The sequence below is a fragment of the Poecilia mexicana genome, unplaced genomic scaffold (genome assembly GCF_051168715.1).
Source record: "Poecilia mexicana isolate PSO_F unplaced genomic scaffold, ASM5116871v1 scaffold_20, whole genome shotgun sequence".
In the NCBI taxonomy this organism is placed as follows: Eukaryota; Metazoa; Chordata; class Actinopteri; order Cyprinodontiformes; family Poeciliidae; genus Poecilia; species Poecilia mexicana.
The window spans coordinates 25,508,714-25,533,734 of NW_028263389.1; the positions used below are offsets into that span (position 1 = coordinate 25,508,714).

Here is a 25,021-nt window from a genome sequence, read left to right on the forward strand (position 1 = left end):
CTGTCTGGTTTGCAAAGTTCAAACTAATGTTAGGTTTCTGTTTCAAAATGAATTCACAGCAGAAAAAATTTCCACACCTTAAAGGTTAAGCTTAAAGTTCATAAACTTAATTTTCCATCCTCCACAATATGTAAACAGTTTAAGACTTTCATAAGTTTAACCTATTAAAGTTTCAGTTTGTGTGAATATTTCTAGTAACAGAAGTAGAGCATAATATTTATATATTGTAACATTTCTCCTAATATTTCTTTTCTAGCTCTATAATGGCCCTAATGAGCAAGCTCCTCTGATTGGTGCATTCTGTGGGAATACACCACCTCCAGCTAACAGCACTACAAGCTCCGCCCTCACCCTGGTGTTTAGAACAGACTCCTCCATATCCATGCCTGGATTTCAGATGATGTGGTATCAGAATGGTGAGATAGGTTTTACAATTATTATGTAAAAGCTTTCCATAATCCAATCCATAATAAGCCATAATATTATGGACTGTCTGCAATTATTTTATTGATGAAAAGGAATTTACTAGGGCCGTTGTAGTCAGGTTTGGGGTTTCTTCTTGCAGACCATCAAGTTCTGCATTGTTTAAATGAAGGTGGCACAGAAGTTCCAGTTCAGCCTAACTGGTGTTAGCAGAAACTCATGTTTCTCTTGTCAATTTGCACAAAATAGACAAGAGAAAAGAGATCAGCAGAAAGTCAGCTGACACCAGCTCACCTTCCTCCATAGCAGCCATGAACAAATGGGAACTTTTCCCACAGTGTTCTGCATGAAATGCTAGTATAAAGGATGAATTTTAAACCATTAAGAAAAAAAGACTGATTTCTGAGATAAAGAACAGTTTGCATATTGTCAAATTAATAGACAACTTCAATAAATGAACAAAAAAGTTCCCTTAAAAAATATGCAAAACTGCATACATGCACAGAATTAAATAAAGTTTGGCAGCAAGACAAACACCCCACTGACACCAACTCAACTTTTCAAATATTTTAGTTTGAGAGTTTAAACCAAATGAATGGACATTGAACTTTGCAATTAAAGTGCAATTCTTTTAATGTTTTTGAAGTAATATACACAAATAAGAAGTAAATGTTAAATGTCTTCCATCATTAGATTCTGACTCATCAGGAGTAATGATGCTATTGGGACTAAAAGAAATGCAAATAAATGAAACCAAACTATCCTTAGATTTGTTGAATTATAATTCAAGGAAACAAGAAGATGAATTTTTCAAAAATTAAGGAAATCTTTGGAGCTAAATCAATGTATTAATCAGTAATTTAGAAAGTATTAAGTGAGGAAAGCAATAAATGAACAGCAACTCCAAGCTAAATTTAGGGGAATATATTTTGCCATATAATAATAGTCTCAATTTTAAGTTTTAAGGTAATTTTTCATCAGTTCATCAAATAAGTGAAAATAATAGCGAAAAATGGCTGCCTATCCTCCTTGGTGGCCTGTTCCTTCCTATCCCTGCAAGGCTTAAACACTCAGGATGGGAGTTTATGTTCCAGTATCTGGTATCATTTGGTTCTTTTCTTTTGGTGTGGAAAACTCATGTTTTCTCATTGATGGATAAATTAGGATTTTATGATACCTTGAGAAAAATGTCAGAGTAAATTAATGAAAAAGGGGAATAAAGACAAACATGGAACATTTTCTTCTTTCCTAGTTCAAAATATGCATTTGCATTTTAAAGAGAAACCTCTGTGGGAACATCTACATCATGTTCCGGAGGTCACATGATCTGGACTGGTGAAACTGTTTCCAGAGAACAAAACGGGTCTGGCCAGTGTAAATATCAACAACTTTGCAAAGGTTATAGGTTTAGTGTGGGAACTTTTACCTGTCATTATTTGAACAGCAAATGTTTTTGTAATCAAATCAATCACATCTTTTGTTAAATGGGTGAAACAAAAACCGTTCCTCCCAGGGTCTTCCAGTGTGAGTCAGAGAGAAACTGCATAAGGTTTAACAAAGCTGAGTTGCTACAAGTTAGAATACACAGATCAGACAGAAAAGTTAAAGAAACTAATCTTTGTTACATTTTATTAGTTAGATGGCCAGTTGTCAACTGTCAATCTAGGCAAAATGGAACCAGTTGTAGTTGTGGCCTGTCATTGATGTGTGTCATTGCAGGTTGCGGAGGGGATGTTGGTGGGCCCAATGGCTCCATTAGCAGCCCGGGCTATCCGAACAAGTATCCTGACAACAGAGAGTGCATCTGGTATATCACCACAACACCTGGAAGCAGCATTACTTTGACTATCCATGAGTTTGATGTGGAGTTCCATGATAACTGCAACTATGATGTACTAGAAGTAAGTAATGTCCAATTTCTTAGCCAAAAACAATCACGTTCATGTTTCTAGGTCTGCTACGCTGTAGCCGGTGTAAACTCAACTAGTGACGTCTTTGGGCAGTTCTACTTGAAGTATTCTCCAAAAAAAGCAACGTTTCTGATGGTTACATGAAAAAAATGCAACTCATCTATGCATCAGAGTTACCTGAATATTGCTATCATTTATTTCTGAAATTCAGAAATAGAATGGAAACTCAAAAGTAAAAACAAAAAGTCATAAGCCTTTTATTGTCATTGAGCCTCCAGCACAAGATTCAATATGCATCACAATGGGTACATTAAAGCAACATAAAAAAGGGAAAACACCAATTTAATTAAATATCAGCCTTGTTTAAAATACCAATGAATAACCTTTTAAAACTCTCACATCTTATAGAAAGAAACTCCTTATACACCTGGACATTCTGTTTGTGATAGGTCCATATCGCCTTTCAAGAGGGGGGCAGTTCAAACAGGTGATAACCAGGATGGGTGACATCTCTAATGATGTTTTCTGCCTTGGATAAAATACGCATGTTGGAAGGAAGTGGACATCCATCAATTCTTTTCACAGACTTGATTATTCTTTCCAAAGCTTTTTTGTCCACCACAGAACAGCCAGAGAACCAAGTAGAAATAAAATGTATCATAGTAATCTCCGCTGTCGAGCCATAGAAGGATCTCAATAAATGTGCATATGTGGATTCAAATGGGTTTTCCTTAGAATATCCTAGAAAAAGAAGACACTGGTGTGCTTTTTGACAATCTTTGAAGTGTCTGATGATCAGGTGAGACAGTCAGAGATGTGTACCCCAAAAAGTGTAAATTAGTACACAATCTCCACACAAACATTATTGATTTAAATCTGTGGTTGATTCTTGTTGCATTTCCTGAAGTCAACTATCAACTATTTTGTCTTGGGATGCATTCACACCAGGCTTATTTAGTCTGCTTTAATTGAACTCCAGTTTGTTTGTCTAGAAGGTCCGGTTCGTTTGGGAAGGTGTGAATGTGCAATCGATCTCTGGTTCTCCTAAAACCCTCAGTTTTGGTTCGGTTGAAGTGAACTCTGGTGTGGTCCGAATGAAATATGAATGCAAGTGGACCAGAGATCGCTCCAAAGCAGGAAGCTAAATACAGTGCAGGGCATTCTGGTCAATGTATTACTCGCTGCTCTGCTGCTTAGCAGAGATGTTGTCACATGGCAATGGGTCTGCATGTAGAGTAAAGCTGACCCAGAGAGTGAGGAAAAGCAGAATAGAAGTGGTTTAAATTAGTTTTTTCAAATACCTTATTGATACCAAAGGGAAATTAAATGTTTCAAGTCATATTAATTCAAATTCTTCAGAGTTATTGTAGCTGCTGGTGGCTGTTGGCAGGAAAAAGCTCCTGTAGCAATCTGTATTAAAGTGAATATGAAGACGCCTCTGACTGAAGATACTCTATTTTCTCATAACAGTCTCATGACGAGGATAGTCAGTGTTGTCCATAATTTTCTTGGTTTTATGAAGAATAATTCTTTGCCTCATCATCTCCAGAGGTTCCGCAGTCCCCAGAACAGAACCAGAACAGAACCAGAACAGAACCAGAACAGAACCAGAACAGAACCAGCCTTCTTTATCAGGCTGTTGAGTCTTCTTATGTCCCTGGTTCTGATGCTGCTGCCCCAACAGGTGATGGCAGCAGAGATGATGCTTTCAACAGCAGACTGATTGATGCAAATCTCGAAGAATCTTGGCTTCCTACACAGAGTTTGAAATTTCACATGCAGCTGGAGGACGATAAGTGACCGTTGTCTAATCGCACAGATTCCATAGGAATTGAATTGAGAGGGGCATTTCTAATTTAATATTTAAAACCAAAGGACTTCCTATAAATATTCCTGAATATAAAAACTGAGAGTCCTAAGACATATTTGTGTTGAGACAATAAAACATTTTCTTAAACATTTTTTTGAAAATGTGCACAAAGAGGTGATTTTTGATATGGGCTTCAAGTTAACTTGCAATGACTTCTTTGTAGGTGTATGGAGGCCCAGACTTACAGGCACCCAGGTTGGCCAGGCTTTGCAGCACTACTTCCAACCCAATGCAAGTCTCTAGCACAGGAAACCAGATCACAGTGCGCTTTAAATCTGATGCCTACGTCAGTGGTCGAGGATTCAATGCAAGCTGGACAGAACTCCAGGGAGGTGAGTCAGTACCAGTCAGAGAAAATACTTTAGGAAAATAGATTCTGCTTCTTTATTTATAACCCCAAGAAACTATTTAATTTTCCCTCTTCCATCTGTAGCCACATTCGTGTGAGGCTTATTGCATTTTCACTCTGCTGGAACTTAGGGAGGATTTAGATAAGAATGGACCCTCTTCAACGTTTTAAAGGTTTTTGTTAATGTCCTAATGCAGAGACAGAAACAATGGTTTCCAAACTGCCTGTGAGAAACTTTGTGTCAACTACAGGAAGGTAGTGACTCTGTGTCTAGTTAGAACAGGCCAGACTGAGCAGACACAGAGCATGTGTGCTCGCTGTTCTCATTCTTGCAAGAATTAATAACGTGCTGCTTGAGAGAGAATCACTGGTCTCTGCTTGATAACTGAGAGTGAAAGTTAAATGGGGGAAATTCGTTTCTCTCCATTTTAATTTTTTCCATTATCAAAAACTCACATAGTCAATGAAATAGAGCTCTGAAATCCAGTAGCATCATTTTTTAATAGTCACCTCACCATGTGTGTAGGACATACAGATAAATATAAAGATAATCTCTCAAACATTTCAATGAAATAAATAAATAAATAAAAACAAGGTAAAATAAGTACATACAATAACCAAGATTAAGGTTAAAATCCAGGGACGGGTCAAACAGAGACGGGAGGTCAGCTGTCTGACAGCCTGGCGAATAAAACTAAATATTTTGCAAGCAATTTAAATATTTAGTTTGGAACTCTTAAACTTATAAATTTTGGAATAACATGGTGAAAATATGACTTTGAAAAATTAACATCCACATGTCTTTATCTATGTCATGCTAAAGAAGCCAAATTATTTCTGATAATTTTTTACTATGTGACTTTACAAACAGCACCCCATATGAAAAAGCATTTATTGTTCCAATTATCCATTGCTGAGCTGATTTTTCCATGTTTCATCTATTTGACTATTGTTTATACTTTGATGAGCTCCAAGTCTGAGATTGGAAGGACTTCCTACCATCACCCTAATCTTTACACCACAGATCACATTCTACAATATTAGTAAATGTTACTTCCAGTCAGAAGAAACATGTTGGTCAAATGAACTGGGTCTCCTCCAGAAACTTGCTAAGCCTGGTGATCGGGGTGCCAAGGTGGTCCACCAGCGGTCCATCATGTTTCTGTATTAAAAGATACAGGAAACGTAAAAATATTACCAGTGAAACACTATTTAAATCCACAACTAGTCTTAAAAACAACTAATCAAAAAATAGAAATAAAATGAATATCAATTATTTGCACGTCTGTTTAATCCAAATTAAGTCAGCAGCTCCATCAGGCCCCCCAGGGCTTCAGGGGCCCCATAAATGCTAATATTTTAACACAGGCCACAGACATGTAAATGTAACATTTGTTTAGTGAGATGATCAATGCTGCTAAATTTGATTTAATGGTTTCAGCATACATAAATTAAAATATTTTAAATTGTTTAACATTTAAATTTAAGATGTTAAGGAGCTGGCAAGTTTACTTTGTAAAAGTTCAAAAAACCAATCTTCATAGTTAGATTGTTTTGTTACCACATCTACAATCTAATGCTGTAAGTTTAATTTTTGAGTTGAGCTCTGTTTGTTCACAAATACAATTTAGTAAACTGCAATTATGACTTATTGCTTTTTAGGTTGGCTAACTAAACTAGTCCCCATCTCCCAGATTAAATCTAACACAGAAGCTGTTAGAGGTGCTGATGGTTTTAGCAGCAAGAGGGGCCTCTAAGTCAAATCCTGCTCAAGGCCTCAGACAGCCTTGGACCGGCCCTGCATGGTGATGTCATGTATTGGAGTTATAGATGGTGAGGATAGGATGCAGTCGTTGACTCGTTGCAGGTAGTTGTGAAAAATTATGCTTTTAGTGACAAACACGAAGGAGAACAGAAATCCCGGCAGCACAGGCGAGCAATGAGGCAAGGAAACGCAGACAGTGGTAGCATCGGGAATACAGGACATTAGACACATGACAAATGACACGACTTACGATTAGTGACACGACTAGGACCCGACAAGGAGCAAGGAACACAATTAACACCAAAAATTCACACAAAAAACAATACTCTTACCCCCCGTCCCAAAAGGCGGCTACCAGACGCCTGAAAGCGTCTAAAAACAACAAACAATGGAGGACCAGAGTCCAAAGTGAACACTCAAGAAAAACACTAAATAAAGCATTCTAACCACTCAACACGCACCTCTGAAAGTGGAACTGTAAGTTATACCTGCGATTCACATAGAGCTACGCAACCAGAGTTAACGTGGTATAGTTCTTCAAAGAAACTTAATTCTTAACCTTAACTTCAGAAATCAAGCAGCTATAGCGCCGGAGGCAATGCACAGAGGCTGAGTGATTGGTTCGCTCTCCTGGCTTTAAATGCATCAACTATATACCACTTTTAGGACTAAATCTGCTCTGCCAGAGCAACAGAGATGCTTGCAATCTGGCTTAAAAAAAAAAAGCAAATCCCCACCCCCCAATTATAAATTTTTCTAAAAACAAAAACAAGCAGCACTTAGCCTGGTGGAGGGGCTAGTAAAGCATTGTGGGCTGCCAGGCTTATAATACACTGGGGGAATCCCTGAACTGTACTTGTGTTTTAGCTGGTAGATGACAATGAGGTGTAAATTGTTTTGACACTACTGATTTTCCAGTCATGTCAGCATTTAGCATTGACATGATTTTCTGGTGCTGAGATATAACCAGTGCATTTGAGATATGAAAGAAGAAATTTTGCCAAAGACTAAATACATGTTATCTCCATTTCTTATGTGTTTTTATTTAGAGTGAGGTAAACCGTTCCTGCAGTTTTAGAAGAACCACAGTAATCTGAAGTTTGTGGTGTTTGTTCCTGCAGGGTGTGGAGGGCCAGTCACTGCTCCTTCAGGGGAGATCCATTCACCCCTGTACCCAGCCAGCTATCCCAACAATGTGGACTGCTCATGGATGATCAGTGTGGATGCCAGTCACCGCATCTTGTTAAACTTCACTGACCTGGATATTGAAAATCACAGCAACTGTTCCTTTGATTATGTCACTGTAAGAGACTTCGTAGATTTGTTTATGAAATAAATGTTAATATAAAACACAACGGTAAAAAACAGGGCGTGGAAGAAAAATTAGTTTTCTGGTTAACCACACTTTGTTTCAGTCATTTTAGCTACACACCTTTTAAAGCCCTTTGAACTCTTTCTCCTACTGTAGGTCCATGATGGTCCGAGCATATTATTTCCTCTGCTTGCCCATGTGTGTGGGTCCAACCCACCTCCTTCCATCACCTCCACCCAGAACACCATCTATGTCCGCTTTAGATCAGACTCTAGTCAAAATCATCGAGGCTTCAGTGCTAGATTCTCTGAAGGTGACCTTTTCTTCTTTTTTATAATAAGTCTCTTGTTGTGTGTTATTTTATCTATCCGTTTCACAAATGCTAACAGAATGCATTGCTGCTGATGCTCAGGTGCATCATGTAATGAAACACAATATGATTATTACATGGTTATATTGTGCTTCCACCTGTTTCTCATATTTTCTCCAATATGTATTTCGGTGGGCCTGCAGGACAGTGGACAATTTAGTGAATGGGCACTGGGAGAACTGCTCTCCTGTTTCAGGTAGAGGAAGCCCAAATGTGATCACATCCTAGTATGGATAACGCCAATCTTTTGTTTGACAGCTTGTGGAGCAACCATTATAGCAGACAATAATGGTGGGGCAATTTCATCACCAAGGTACCCTGCAAAATATCCACCAAATCAGAACTGCAGCTGGATCATCAAAGCACAGGAACCATGTAAGCTATGGGCTGCCTTTGTCAAATTAATAAATCTGTTTTGTATTGTTTTATGCTATATATGATATACTTTGTTAAACCTAAAAAGAATCATTTGCGTCTGTGTTTTCTGGCTAGTCAACCATGTGACCCTGTCCTTCACTGACTTTGAGTTGGAGAAGATAAACTCTAATTGCTCACACGACGCTGTGGAAATACTTGATGGAGACAATTACCAAGCTCCCTCTATAGGTGGGTACGGTACAAACAGATAAAGTCTTCTACAAATGGGGGCGATGGTTAGAGGGGTTCACCCTGCAATCGACTGGTTGTTAGTTCAATCCCTGCTCTGCCCTCCTCTATTGTTGTGGGCAGGACACCTCACCCACCATGCCTGCTGGTGGTGGTCAGAGGGCCCCTTGGCATCAGTGCATGGCAGCCTCCCCTCTGTCAGACTGCCCCAGTAGCTTGCCACCATCAGCATGTGGTGAATGACTGTAGTGTGAAGCATGTTGGGGTCCTTTGGACTTGATATAGCTCTATGAAAGTCAAAGCCATTAACCATTTACAAATTTCTCACAGTAGTGTTCTGAAAGTCTGGCCCTGACTTAATTTGCACTAAGGAGGACTGCAAACCTGGTGCAACTGGGCCAGGTTTGCAGTCCTCCTTATGAGAGACATGTTTTCAACTCTGCTATACATTTATTTGTGGGCCTGAGACCAACTCCTTGCTATGATCACTCCAAAACATGGACTGTGTTGTTTTTAAACCACTTTGACTAATGGTGAATTCCATTTGTAGGTGAAAATGGGGAAATCATTCATATGTGTGCCTCCAGCTTAACCAAATGGGTAACACTTTATTTGAAGGGGTGTGAATAAGACTGTCATGACACTGTCATAAACATGACATAACACCTGTCATGAACATGAATAAGCCTTCATGAATATTTATGACTGTTGTCATAAAGCGTCATTTGGTAAATCGTGACACTTTTAATACAAAGTTGATATTATTCAAAATGTCTTTATGACAACTTGACATTAACCAAGAATCACCATATGTCATAAATATGTCATAATAGTAATCATAATGATTTAATTATTACACTATCAAAAGCTTTAACAAAACAGCGATTAATATTCCCACTACCTGAAATAAAGCTAAACAAGTAGGACCAATAATAAAGATTTCATTGAGCTTTATTACACTGTCAGATGATTTAATAACAGAGTCAATAACAATTTCTCTTGCCTCAAGTAAAGTGAAACTAGTAGCAACAATTATAAAGGTGTCATTTAGTGTTATTACAGTGTCAAATGCTATGCTAACAGAATCACTGATATTAAGTCTTACCTCAAGTAAGGTAATTTTATTTATATAGCACATTTTCAGCAACAAGGCAATTCAAAGTACTTTACATGAGTTAAAAGGAAATACAAACAAAATAACAAACCAAAGGAAAGAAAACTAATCTAATGTTGTTCTAAAGTATGTAAACTCAGTGCTCCTGTTCAGGGTTGCTAAGTATCTAATTCCATTTCTAAATAGTGAGTACTCTACAGTTTCTGATAAAATAAGCTAAAGAGTGATTGATCTAAATCCTTTTCTGGGTTAAAGTGATATAAACTAAGCAGTGACTGTTCCTGTTAAGTATTTCTGGATTCCAAGTTCGTAGTTATTCTAATTCTAATTCTGATTCCATTTCTGGGCTGTATAATATTGATCTAAATAGTGCGTACTCCACAATTTCTGATATTACTAATGAACTAAAATAATCCTTTTCTGGGTTAAATAGGGAGTACTCCACCATTTCTAAAACAAAAAAGAGGACAGGACACATTAGGGCAAATGGCAACATTCAGACAAAACAAAGGCACGAGTGAAGGCGGTGACGTCAAAGGGCCACGAAGGAACGTTACTGAGCCTCCTGGCAAAGTCCGATAAAGGTGTTGTTTATCCAGGAAAGTCCTTCGGAGCGTTCAGCTTCACAACTCCATGGATACAGGAGGGGGTGAGGAGGGAAGAGCATTATGTTTACATATCTTCAAGGAGATTAGAAATATGCAGCCCTTCCAAGGCCACATGGGAAAAGCCAATTCAGAAACAGAATGTCTTAGGTCAGGAAGATTATAAATTTCAATCTTCCCTAAAGTCTCTCTGATACATCTCAGTTCCCAATCATACAAATTAATTTGGTCGTTCCACTGAATCGAAACTAGCAACTTCTCCAAGATCGATTCCATCTCGTTAGTGAGTTTTAGAGTCCTCGTCTCTGTCCACACCAACAGTCCCAGTGTTCGCCAGTTCGGCCAATTCCGTCACAAATTTCTCGATAAGCCAGGAATCTGCAAACTCCAAACAGCAGAAATCCTGTTATCATGAATCAATCCAGGGTGAATTCCGCCGGGTGTGTCCCCGCAGGACAAGAGGGCTCTCCTGTGCCCAGACTTCTTGTCAAAAATTTGATCAATTGCATTGAGAGACCGGTTGACCAGATCCATAATTTGTAGATTTGTAGATAATTTGTTGTTCGATCCGAACAACAATATCCCTCAGTGCTGAGGCATCTTCTGCTGTTTTGGATGAGCAAAGTAGGAGGGACGACCGCTCCAAGATGGCCGCCGTATTTCCTGCGCCAGAGCGGCCAATGCGGGGTCTACTCTTATATTATGTCTATTGTTATAACTTGTGCTAGGTTGGCCACACAATATGGAAGATTTCTTCTTCACCAACACACTGGATGCCTGTTTGTGCACTGCTGCCTCTCACTGGTGGAGATGGTGTATTGCACTACTTAAAACAGCCTTAAATAATGTTTCAAATGCTAAGTTCATAAGTGCTTTGTAGACATCTTGCTGTAAAACTTTAGGATCAATTAAATTAAGAAATGTAAGACTAAACAAAATGGCAGAGCTTTATAATATTACTACATAAAGCTAATTTTTAAAGTGCAATCAGTAATACTTTTATAACAAATTTATGTCAGATCATGATTTCTTGGTTAATGTCAAGTTGTCATAACAAAGACATTTTGAATAATGTCAACTTTGTATTAAAAGTGTCATAATTTACCGAATGACACTTTATGACAACAGACATAAATATTCATGAAGGTTTATTCATGTTTATGACAGGTGTTATGTCAGTCTTATTCACACCCCTTCAAATGAAGTGTTACCCACAAAGGTTGTATTGGATTACACAATCAGAAGCTTACAAAGCCATGGCGTTACTATGTAGGGCTTTCTATCTCTTGGTGTATTTTAACTTCCAAAAAGTTATCAAAAGTGATTGCATTATTTTCTAAATTATCCAATAAAAATAATTTAGGTTTTACTAACTGACCAAAAAACTCTTGTTTTGCTTTTTTCTCAGGGCGCTACTGTGGCTTTGAAATACCACATCCAGTGACGTCCTTCAGCAACTCTTTGGTGATCAATTTCATCTCTGATTACTCTGTCTCCAAGAAAGGGTTTAGAGCTGTCTATTCTGCCTCCACCTCCAGTAAAGTGGAACCTTTATCAGTTCAAACTTATACTAAGACAATCTCACACTTTGGTAATGAGATACTGGGGAAATCTTTCTTAAATCCTTTTGTTTTAATTGCTCAGGTTGTGGCGGGGATCTGGTGATGCAGAGTGGTGCATTTAACAGCCCTAACTATCCAGATGCTTATCCTCCAAACATGGAATGTGTTTGGACACTTAGGAGCTCACCAGGGAACCGTATGCAGATCTCATTTATGTGAGTTTTGAAATATGGAGAGCCCTTTTCTCAGATAGTGTGAAGGAAGAAGTGATTCATATTTTTAATTGTTTGGTTTGTTGTCTTTACTATCAAACAACCCATTAAGTCACTGCTAATATCATAACACCACATCATCCTGCTACATTTCATACATTGCTTGTTTTTTTGTGTGTGTTGCTAAAAACTATATTTTGTTCAGCATGTTTCACCTTCAAGGAGACTCAGACTGTCAAAATGACTACCTGGAAATCCGAGAAGGCAGTTCAGCTGGATCTCTTGTTGGTCGCTTCTGTGGAGCCTCGCTGCCCTCCAACTACACATCTGTGACTGGTCACATCCTGTGGGTTAAATTTGTCTCGGATGGATCAGTTAGTGGGGCCGGATTTAGAGTCACGTTCTCGCACTGTAAGTATTCCATCTTCAAAAATAGAATACTGATCCTGATCTGCTGCAATGTGTTAAATGATTAAGGATCCCCTTCCACCCTCACCATGGTTTGTTCTCCCTGCTGCCCTCTGGGAAAATGTTCAGCAGCTTCAAATCCAGAACAACCAGATTTCACAACAGCTTCATCCCTCATGCCATAAGACTATTAATCACTCACTAATTTAATATTTTATTGTATATATTTATATTGATACTTTTATCATTACTTATTTATCTATTATTGTTGGAGTCTTGGAACAACATTTCTTTTAATTGTACATTCAAAAATTGTACATTTTCAAATGTACAATTGAATGACAATGAAATCTGTCTATGTCTATATCTAGATGTTTTCATGTTATGTGAGAAAATATTTACAGCTAAACCCCAGCATGTTTGAGTTTTAAATTTTTTAAATTCATAAAAAAACAACTAAACATTGAAAGTGTTGGAAAACTTTAAACCTTTGATTTGAGTACAATTATTCAGTGGGATTAAAGCACTGAAACAAAGGTATTTTTGACCATCCACTTTGCACTGTCTGGATCATGCACCCTGACTCAGTGCTTGGCCACAAGCCAATGGACATGACCTACTGGTCAATCATTTTATGAGGTTTATCAGTAACTAACCAATTGGCAGTCGCAACTTCTCTCAAAGTACACGCCTCTTATCTGGAGGAACTGAATATCTGTTTCCGTCGCCAGGGTTCATCATTGCTGACATGCTGAATCTCTAAACGTTCTGCTCTCAGAACGTTTAGAGAGCAGAATGCTTTTCCAAAACCCAAAGTCTGGAATAATGCAGGAGATAGATCATAGCCTATAGCTAACCTCATGTCCAGTTTAAATGAAACCTTTGTTGATGGCAAACAAAGGAGATTTTCACAGAAACCACACTCAACGTGCTGCAAGATGCAATATTTCTCTTTTATTTACAGCATCATAGTGGCACAAAGTCCTTCCCTTTCTCAAATGGGGGATCAGTTTGCAATCTAGTGGTAAATCACAAGCAGTTGTCTCAGAAGATTCCACACAGTGTATGGGAAAGATTCATTCTATTTACTTTTAACATCAAAGAGATTGGGCTGACCACCTGTGGAGTTGAAAGACAAAGGGCAGCATCTGTTTTTCATCTTCTCTCTTCCTACCCACTTTCACCCTGCTTGCTCTGCTCTGTCTTCTGGTTTTGTGCTGCTTTTACTTTTTTCTTGCACATCCAGAATCTACGAACTATGGATCTGGTCAAGAAGACTGGGCACAGGAGAGCCCATTTGTCCTGCGGGGACACACACAGTGGGATATATCCTGAATTTATTTGGATTCATGATACCAGGATGTCTGCTGTTTGGAGTTGGCAGATATCTAGAATATCGACAGATTTGTGATGGATTGGGCCGACTAGCGAACTCTCAGACAGACATGCTGTGGGACAGAGGCGCAAGTTGGATGCAATTCCTTCCCATGCAAACTTTGAACTCTAAAACTCATTAGTGGGATGGAATCAATATTGGAGAAGTTGCTAATTTCGACCTTGTGGGAATGACCCACACTAATTGGGATGATTGGAATTAACAGAGATGTAAGAGTTAAGATTCTAGGGTAGACTAAAATTTTAAGACTGCCCAATTTAAATAAAATGTTTATTCTGAATCTGGCTTCCTTGTGTTAGCCTTGCCTGGCTGGCTATCTCGAATCTCCTGGAGTTTATGTAAACAAGCCATTTTTTTCTCCTCTCCTCTCCTCTGAGAGGAAAAACCTATGGAAGCCAACAAAACAACATTCTCTAATACTCCATAAGCTTTATCCAGAATGTTAAAAACACAAACACAATTTTTATGAAAACCTAATTTTTCTCATCAATAAATTGCAACGTGATAGATAAACCAAACTTGGGATGACCTGCCAACCTAACCTTCAAGTTTGTCTGTGTTCCTCAGTGTACGGGGTTGATTTGGTGGGAGAATCGGGTCAGATTGCATCGCCACTGTTTCCCAGGACATATCCCAATAATGCCAATTACAGATGGACCATAACAGTGGAAGGGGACAGCTACATTCAGATCAGCTTTTTGGACATGGACATAGAGGACCTCTATAACTGCTACTATGACCAATTAAAAGTAAGACTTTGTCTGCTATATTATCACATGTTTTTAATGATCGTATCAGATTATATTCCATTAAAATGATTGGTTAACATGTTTAGCACAAAACATGTGATTTGTGCTACATAACTGGATGGAAGTTTCTTGTATATTTAGATTATGATTTCAAAATAGATTCTGGAAATAGAGTAACCTCTGGTATCTGTCCACCAGTTAGATGTTGCCATATAAAAGTTGTATGTTTGACTGTTTATAAGTAGATGGTTAAGTTTAACCCAATTGACAATGATAATATTACCATTGAAACTGTACCTATTACTATCAGTTTGGTCCTTGTTTTGCCATTGGAACTGGAAAGCATTTTGGATGGCATGGCATGTTGTGCCTGTACACTCTCACTGTACAACTGAAATGTTTTACAAAGCCTCTGAGTTGGACATTAGAGGCTCTGGACATATGCCACAAGCCAGGTAAAAATAATATTGGTGTCTTTGGGTGTCAAAAATCTTTATTTCTCTCCAGATATTTGATGGTCCAGATGTTTATTCCTACCCTCTCGGAACATTCTGTGGTCTGAACTTACCAACTCCACTTAGAAGTTCAGGAAGCACTGTCACCTTGCACTTCAAATCAGATTCAGCAGTGGGAGGACGAGGCTTCCTTGTGGACTGGACAGCTGTGAAAGACTCTGGACCACCACCTACTATTACACCAGGTAAGACAAAACGATGATTCCCAGTTTGGTTTATTTAATAAATTGGGTTTTTATGATAAATTTAGTCAGTTACATAGCTAATCAATTGTTAATTGATTGGATTATTGACTGGAAGCTTGTCCAGGGTGTATTCTCACCTAGTAACTTCTGCAGAGGGGCATCAGCCCTCCCTGTAGCCAGAAAGAATTAGGCAGGTATCACAAATAGATTGAAGATTCACAGTAATAAGTTCACTTATTACAATGACTCCATCACTGAGTGACACACTAAATAGACTAATTCCACACAGACTGATGTTTTCAAGGTTTTATTACTGTTATAATGTTGATGATTTCCTGCTAACAGCTAATTAAATCATGACATTTAAGATCAGAATATTACATCAGAACAATAAATAACATTTTAACACAGGTATTTGAGCACAATAAAAAGTATTTTCTGTAACTACTGAAAGATTTTTTAAAGTACTTTTTATGCATCTCATTTGAATGAATCTAAAATTAATTTATTGAATGTGCCTGTATATTTTGTCAACAGGTATTTGTTTTATACATTGTTACATTTGGACTATGATTATTTTATATCACCTGTTTTGAAGACTCTAAATCAGGCACTTTTAAATGTCTACAGTACTGCTGCACATACACTATGTTGCCAAAAGTATTTGCTCACCCATCCAAATTATCGGAATCAGGTGTTCCAATCACTTTCATGGTGTATAAAATTAAGCACCTAGATATGCAGACTGTCTTTCCAAACATCTTTGAAAGAATGGCTCGCTCTCAGGATCTCAGTGAATTCCACCTTGGAACTGTGATAGGATGCCACCTGTGCAACAAATCCAGTTGTGAAATTTCCTCACTCCTAATTATTCCACAGTCGACCTTCAGCAACATGGAAGTGTTTGGGAACGACAGCAACTCAGCCAAAAAGTGGTAGGCCAAGTAAACTGACGGTCAGCTGAAGCGCACAGTGTGAAGAGGTCACCAACTTTCTGCAGTCCATCACTACAGACCTTCAAATCTCATGTGGCCTTCAGATTAGCTCAAGAACAGCAGATGGAGAGCTTCATGGAATGGGTTTCCATGGTGGAGCAGCTGCATCCAAGGCATACATCACCCAGTGCAATGCAAAGCATCAGGTGCAGTGGTGTATGGCACACCGCCACTGGACTCTAGAGCAGTGGAGGCGCATTCTCTGGAGTGATGAATCACTTCTCCATCTGGCAATCTGATGAATGAATCTGGGTTTGGCAGTTGCCTGGAGAATGGTACTTGTCTGACTGCAAGTGGGATTATGGTGTGGGGCTGTTTTCCAGAAGCCCTTAGTTCCATCCATCTAGCAGCTTAAGAAGGGAGGCCCAGACTTCCCTCTCTCCAGCCATTTGTTCCAGTTCCTCCGGGGGAATCCCAACACCTCACCAGGAAGGCGTCCAGGAGGCATCCTGACCAGATGCCCAAGCCACCTCAACTGGCTCCTCTCGACGTGGAGGAGCAGCAGCTCTACTCTGAGTCCCTCCCGGATGACCAAGCTTCTCACCCTATCTCTAAGGGAGAGCCCAGACACCATATGAAGAAAACTCATTTTAGCCACTTGTATCCTTGGCCTCATTTTTTTGGTCATGACCCAAAGCTCATCACCTTAGATGAGGGTAGGAACGTAGATTATCCAGTAAATTGATAGCTTTGCTTTTTAACTCAGCGTTCTCTTCACCACAACAGACTGGTACAGTGCCCACTTCACTGCAGAAGCTGTGCCAATCCATCTGTTGATCTCCTGCTCCATTTTTCCCTCATTACTGAACAAAATCCCGAAATACTTGAACTCCTCCACTTGGGGCTGGACATGCGCCTCTCTCTTTCCCCCCCAACCCAGAGAGAGCAACCTACCCTTTTCCAGCTCAAGACCATGGCCTCGGATTTGGAGGTGCTGATCCTCATCTTGACTGCTCAACACTTGGCTGCGAATCGCTCCAGTGAGAGCTGCAGATCACGACCTGATGAAACCAACAGGACCACATCATCCTCAAAAAGCAGAGATGTGATCCTAAGGCCACCAAAACGGATCCCCTCAACACCTCGGCTGCACCTAGAAATTCTGACCATGAAAGTAATGAACAGAATCAGTGACAAAGGGCAGCCTTGGTGGAGTCCAACTCTCACAGGAAACGAGCCCGACTTACTGCCGGCAATGTGGACCAGACTCTGACACTGGTCATACAGGGACCTGACAGTCCGTATCAAAGTACCCCATACTCCTGGAGGACCCCCCACAGGGCTCCCTGAGGGACACAGTCAAACGGCTTCTCCAAGTCCACAAAACACCAGTCTAAGGGCTCTGTTCAGGAAGGGAAGTGGTGCAAAGGCCAAACCCTGACCCTAACCCAAACTCTTAAACTCGGCATCACCATGAGCTCCAAGGCCCTTGGTCAGCATCTTCTGAACGCAGCTCAAAAGTGTCCCATCAGTACCGATAGAATCTTTCACATTCTCACATTATTCCTTTTACTGTGATTTTTATGGTCCCACATAGCTTCCATTACCTTGCCTCTCTCACCATCTGCAGTGTGCAGCCGCTCCTTTAGCCTTTCCTGCATTGCAGCCAATGCTGTATTCAATTCTGATGTTGTCGGCTTTATTGTGGAGACAACAACAGCTATATGTTGTAAAATGTTACTCATTTTAACCACTTCAGAGAACAAATTTACCAGAAAAGGAGGAGGTGGTGTCTTCTTGTTCTTCCTCACGTCAAGGTCTGCTGTGGTTCCACGCGTCCTGTGCTCTTTGAGTTTTTCTTTAAATTACTTTTTTGTTTTTTCCAGAACGTTCACAAGCCTACACTGCTACCTTACTTATGGAAAATGATACCAAATAAGAGCCCCTTACCACAATATAATCATCTAATTGCATGTCGGAATGGAGAGCTCTTAGCCATCTACAATCTTGTTCGCCTTCCCCATGTGACTTGATCTGTAATTGTTTCTACTGTCCAATTTTTGTATTTGTAGGAGACATGGATAGCTTTGAAGAACGATTGTCTGACGCTGTGTGGAATGTTCAATTGTATGACTTTCACTACTATGATAAGTTTAGAAAGTGATTAACTCCTGGATGGGAATTGTAATGTCTGTGCAAATACGAACGTCCCAGAACCATCTGGCATCTGTTGACATTTGACTGAAATATGTGGGAGCCTATATTCATATGCCTCTGAGATCCCCAAGCCTAAACTGGACTCCATAGAGCAACAAGTGGTGAATTTCTTCAGCTCCTAAAGCGTGACCATCCCCATCAATGATTATCAGGACTTGTCATCTTTTCCCTTGAAAAAACAAGTCAGACAAGTCAGCAATTATAATTTGGTTTATAAAGTAATATCAAAATTGATTATTAAAACAAAAGAAGAAACGGAAGTAGTCCCATGTCTATGTTAATGAAAACTTAATTGATATAGTGGTGGTGGATCAGTTTTGATGTGTATGTTTTGTGTGTCTCTCAGGGGCTTGCGGTGGACTTCTTCTAATTGGAAATTCTCCTGGTTTCCTCTTTTCCCCTGGCTGGCCTGAAAACTATCCTCCTAACCAAGAGTGTACCTGGCTCATTCGGGCTCCAGATTCCATCATAGAATTTAATTTCTTGTCTCTGGACATGGAGGGATATCCACCCTGCTACTCTGACAGCCTGATCATCAGAGATGGTAAACAATGGAAAATGTGTTAAATATATACTGTAAAGACATAGTTCAAAATGTCACCTTTGTCACAATTTTAAGATAAATACTTCATGTAATGTAATGACTATTATGATTTAGGTCAGCACATATCTAGATGCATGTTGAGAACAACCCAATGTTTCTCCATGTTAGTAGAAAGAGTAGAGCCTTTTTATCAAAGTTTGGTAAAACGAATCTGCAGTGAAGCCTCTAAAGTACAAACATAATTAAATATAATTTCTTGCCAGTGAATTACTTTAATGTCTACTACTTTCAGTGATGAAGTGTTTCTAAACAATGATTCAAGATAGTAACCGCCTGTTGTAATGAATGAACTTCGGGTTTGTCATCTATCAATCAAATTTTATTTGTATAGCACATTTCAGCAGCAAGGCATTTCAAACTGCTTTACATCATGAACACAAAAACACAAAGTCATGCAACATAGAATCAACAATCAAAACATAACATTAAGTGCCATCATTAAATTCTTAATTGATTATGTTTCAAATACAACTCTAAGCAGGTGGGTTTTAGTCGAGATTTAAAGGAAGTCAGTGTTTCAGCTGTTTTACAGTTTTCTGGAAGTTTGTTCCAGATTTGTGGTGCATAGAAGCTGAATGCAGCTTCTCCTCGTTTGGTTCTGGTTCTGGGGATGAAGAGCAGAACCAGAACCTGAGGGGTCTGGAAGGTTGATATAATAACAGTAAATCTTTAATGTATTGTGGTGCTAAACCGTTCAGTGATTTATAAACTAACAGTATTTTAAAGTCTATCCTCTGAGCTACAGGGAGCCAGTGTAGGGACTTTAAAACTGGTGTTATGTGATCTGACTTCCTGGTTTTAGTGAGAACACGAGCAGCAGCTTCTGGATCAGCTGCAGCTGGAGGATTGATTTGTTAGTCAGACCTTGAAGACGCTGTTGCAGTAATCAATGTGGCTGAAGATAAACGCATGGATGAGTTTCTCTAGATCTCACTGAGACATCAGTCCTCTAATCCTGAAGATGTTCTTCAGGTGATAGAAGGCCGACTTTGTGACTGTCTTAATGTGGCTCTGAAGGTTCAGGTCAGAGTCCATCACTACTCCCAGGTTTCGGGCTGATCGCTGGTCTTAGTTGTAATAACTGAAGCTGAGCATTGATTCTAGTTCGCTCCTCTTTAGGTCCAAAGATAATAACTTCAGTTTTGTTTCTGTTCAGCTGGAGAAAGTTTTGGCACATCCACATATTTATCTGTTCTAAGCATCTATTCAGTGATTGGATGGGGTCAAAGGTCACCTGGTGACATTGTGATGTAGAGCTGTGTATCATCTGCATAGTTATGGTAGCTGATCTTATTTCCTGTTATAACCTGAGCCAGTGGGAGCATATAGATATTGAATAGGAGGGGTCCTAGGATTGAACCTTGGGGTACCCCACATGTGACCTTTGACCTCTTTGATGAGAAGTTTCCAATTGAAACTAAGAAAACCTTGTTCTTTATGTAAGATTCAAGACACCGGACCAATCGACCGGAGAGTCCGACCCAACTCTCCAGTCGATTCAGTAAAATGTCATGGTCAACAGTGTCAAAAGCTGCACTGAGGTCCAACAGAACCAGCACTGTGGTTCTCCCACAGTCTGTACTTACATGGATATCATTGAACACTTTGACTAGGCCAGTCTCCGTGCTGTGGTGAGATCGGAAACCAGACTAGAAGGAGTCAAAGCGGTTTGTTATCGTTAGGAAGCTATTTAATTGTTTAAACTGCTTTTTCAATAATTTTGCTGACGAATGGGAGGTCACCTGATGAGAGCGATGAGTTTACTATTTGGATCAGATCATTAATGACAGGCACGACTTTCTTAAAGAAATGTGAGGGTAGAACATCCAGACAGAAGGAACTGGAGCTTAATTGACTTATAATTTCTTCTAGGGTTTTATAATGAAGTAGCTGAAACTGGGTCATTTTTCCTGTATTTGTTTTGTTTGGGCACAGCATTGGTACTGCTTTTAGAGTGGATTTTAGATTAGATTGGAGTTCAGGTGGTGACATCATAGGAGGGTTTGTGAGCCTGTCAGCTGTTGCAAATAAAGCTCGAGCATTGTTAATGTTTTTGTTTATGACGTCTGCAAAGAGTCTCCCTTGCATATTTTAGTGTTGAGTGATATGAAATCTATAAAGAAAGATTACATATTAAACATGAAGTTGAGTTTGATGCCATCTCCGTTCAGCCCAACGGCAGAGTTATCTAGCAGATTGAACTGTTTGTGCATTTCTCCATGGAGATTTCTTCCTACCAGACACAACCTGCACTTTAATGGGGGCAATGTAATCAATGATATCCGAAACTTTAGACTGAAAATCATCTACCAACTCATCTACATCACTACAGCTTAAGGACAAGGAAGAAGAGTAGGTCATTTCACCTCAAAAGAGGTGAAATGACCCAAAGAAGTTTTACTACAATTTATGATATTCTTAAATATTGAAGCCACGCCTCCTCCTTTTTTATGTTTTCTATTCTCACTTAAAAAATTGTAGTTAGGAGGCACTGATGCAATTAGTACGATTGGTTCATTATTGTCATTCAACCATGTTTCTGTCAGAAACACAACATCAATATTATGCTCAGTGATGAAATCATTAATTAATAGAGCTTTAGCACAGAGAGATCTGGTATTTAAAAGAGCCAGTTTAAGTGACTTGGAGGCTGAAAGTTCTTCAGTCTGAGGTTTGAATTAAAGACTGCTGTATTTTGTATTTCTGTTTTTTGTAACTTTTCTTGTAGTGATCTGGACAGGTAATGTCCTGTTTTGCAGTGCCGGGGGGCCAGACACATTCTGGAGGAAGACAGGTGTAAAGATAATATCTGGACCCCGGTCTCAGACCTCAGAAACGCAGAGTGCTGGATCCTCTGGGAGGTCAGAGGCAGGTGGCTTAAATGAAGTGAGGTCTGCTACATGAACACTAAGGAGAGACGTGCCAAGGAGAATCTGTTGATCCATTCCATCTGTAAATTTGAGAAACTCTGGTCCAGAAGACATTTCTTCATAGGTATCTTGTGCATGCAGTGAATGAGTGGAGGAGGGTGGGGGAGGAGGGGGGAAACCAGTCACTCTGTCCCCAGTCGATGTTTTATCAGCTTGTTTTGGAATAGTTTGCTCCTGATACACGGAGGGTTCCATCCTAGTCAGACATCCTTGAGCCTGTTCTTCTGAAGCGATGATCACATTGTTGTCCTTGTTGATAAAATGTAAAATGTTTGCAGTGAGCAGTTTTATCCCATGTTTGTTAAGATTGTGTCCGCCTCTTCCAAGAGGTGAAAGCGCTGCCAGTAGATCCAGAGGTTATCGATGAAGGTCACTGAGCTGGTAGAGCTTTAATCAGCCATTTATCATGAGCAGCCTGGAGTGTTTTTCGTCTCCACATTGAGGTGATGGAATCGGACCACTGAGAAATAACTTCATTTTTAATTTTCCCATAGTGTTCAGAAGAATATTAAAGTCCTTTTTCAGAATCTCCGATTTTTGCTTTGCCAGATCGTTGGCTCCAACATGCACAACTAAAGTCTCAATATTTGGCTGATCAGTGGTTAGAGAGAGTAAATCAGATACAGTGTCACCAGGAAAAGAAATCACTCTCATTTTCTTGGGATTGCAAACGTGGCTGATTCCATTTACTGCCTCATCTTCAACAATAAGCACTTTTGGCATACCTTTCATTTTCCTGGTGGTTGCTTTGTCCTTTGGAGCTTTGGGGGTGGATGTGTTGGTCTAGCCTCATTGCTGATGTTTGAAGGTGAAGTTTCAGGTGAGGCTGATGATGTGCAGAAAATCTGTTTTTCAGTGGGATTCCCATTTGAGTCAGAATGTTTTGAGGCTTGGGCTGATGGCTTTGTCCTTGGTAGCGGGGTCAGTGGAGCCGTTTTGGTTCCAGCTGCTTGTTTATTTTTCTTTAGCAGAGCAGGTGTTGAAGTTGAAGGTGGGTTTCGGCTCAGAGCCGGCCACGCTGATTCGTCCAGGTGAGGGGTTCTCCCTGTTAGTCGTCTCATGGGATCCGCAGTGTGAGACTTTTGTTTCAGCTTGGCACCCTGAGTATTCCAGGGTGAGCTGCTTGGTGCGGGACGTACAACCTCTCTGTTGATTTGAAGAAGAGTTGTTTCATTTCCACAGGTAGCGTTGATCTCAAAGTTCAGCTCCAGCCATTGAATCTTCATTTCTATAGACTGAAGTCGTTGTATAATACTGCTAATGCCCCTGAGGTCGGCCGGAGGCATTTTGCCCTGGTTCAACTTAGAGGTGAAGAAAAGTAAGGTAAAAATAAAAGTGTGAAAATCTCCCAGTCCTTAGATTTGAAGTAATCCAGTTATGATGTCAATAGTGTAAAAATAACTATAAAACCTGTGACTTTAGAAATAACTCACAGGCAAAGTTATTAATAAGGATGAGAGAGAGCAGGATGAGCTGTTCCTCCTTCAGCTGCCAGAACAGCTGATGGAGGAACAGAGCAGATGTTGGTCAACATTATTCATGTGGACCCAAATGCAGAGAGGTGGAGGCAGCAACTGAGTTAGATGATTTAATGAAAAAATGCTGAACACTTACAAAAAAAAAATAGAAGATACAAGGTAGCAGCAAAAAATGACCCCAAAGAACATCCAGCAAGGAAACAAGGGGTAGAAACAGGGACGCACAGAGGACTGAGAAGACGAGACATAAGGATCTGATGAGTAGTGGGAGAGAATGAGAGGCTTAAATACCGGTAGGTAGAGAGCTAGATAAAATCTAGGCTGGTGAGCTAATTGATTGAAGGTGAGAATGGTAAGCAGGAGCCAGGCTGAGGGGCAGGGAAGCTATATAAATATACAGGGGAACACAAAAGTGTGAGGGAAGTAACATAAGGGAGTTGGAGATAATTCTAACAGTAATAAAAAAAAATATGACAAACTAGAAAGAGACAAAGATATGAAAGAACCAAAACAGACTGATCTAAAAATAATAAGAACTAAGATACACAGAGCTAGAGCACCACGAAGGACTAAACAAAGAAATAAACTAACTAGAATCACTAAAGAAAGATAGACATCATTCAGGCAAATAGGAACAACTGAACCTCAGATAACGAAATAACCAAGAAATAAACATAACTAGAAACACTATGAGGGACCAAAATAAGGAAAATAAGAATAATACAAATCTAACCAAAATAAGTTACCTCAAATAATGAAACTATAACCCTGAAAGGAAAGAAGGAAAATGAAGAAGAAACACCCAAAAAACAAATCTCCAATCCAAAACCCAGAATCCTGACAGTTTTCAGAGGTTCCACACTGTACACCATTTGTTAGTTCTCCAGTTTTAACATATAAATTATTCAAATTCAATACCAAATGCAAACAGATTCCAACATTTTTAACATTAGTTAAATCAGGGGTCTGGAGCTGGCTGAACTCACACAATGGTTATTTGTAACTGGCCAGTTGATTAAAAAAATAAATAAATATATTCATTCCATAGAAATCGCTGTATCCATCTTTGTTTTCAAAATGTCATATGTTAGTTTTTATTTTATATAAAACCAAAGGATTTAAATAAAATGTTGGCTCTTTGAAAATAACAACAAGCTTCATACACCACAGTCATTCACACACACACACACACACACACACACACACACACACACACACACCCACACGCACACACACACACACGCACACCCACACACACACACACACACACACACACACACACACACACGCACACACACACACACACACACACACACACACACACACACACACACACACACACGCACACACACCCACACACACGCACACACACACACACACACGCACACACACACACACACACACACACGTTGATGGTGACAATCAACTGTATCGTAGCTCCTGGAGCAGTCTGACCTCCCACGCCACAGGGCCCTCTGACTGAGGGTAAGAATCCTTATTAGATTG

General features: G+C 39.6%; 1 protein-coding gene across 1 annotated transcript in view; it reads left to right on the top strand.

The window, feature by feature from the left end:
* Positions 1-25,021, top strand: part of cubn (cubilin (intrinsic factor-cobalamin receptor)) — a 109,531-nt gene that overhangs the window by 38,589 nt on the left and 45,921 nt on the right. Inside the window, exons 28-40 of the mRNA XM_088001177.1 lie at positions 257-416; positions 2,143-2,324; positions 4,367-4,535; positions 7,439-7,620; positions 7,786-7,942; positions 8,258-8,374; positions 8,492-8,605; positions 11,733-11,861; positions 11,969-12,101; positions 12,304-12,509; positions 14,470-14,651; positions 15,159-15,351; positions 18,850-19,047. Coding sequence (XP_087857303.1) covers positions 257-416; positions 2,143-2,324; positions 4,367-4,535; positions 7,439-7,620; positions 7,786-7,942; positions 8,258-8,374; positions 8,492-8,605; positions 11,733-11,861; positions 11,969-12,101; positions 12,304-12,509; positions 14,470-14,651; positions 15,159-15,351; positions 18,850-19,047 — 2,122 coding nt within the window. The remainder of the gene's footprint in view (positions 1-256; positions 417-2,142; positions 2,325-4,366; positions 4,536-7,438; positions 7,621-7,785; positions 7,943-8,257; positions 8,375-8,491; positions 8,606-11,732; positions 11,862-11,968; positions 12,102-12,303; positions 12,510-14,469; positions 14,652-15,158; positions 15,352-18,849; positions 19,048-25,021) is intronic.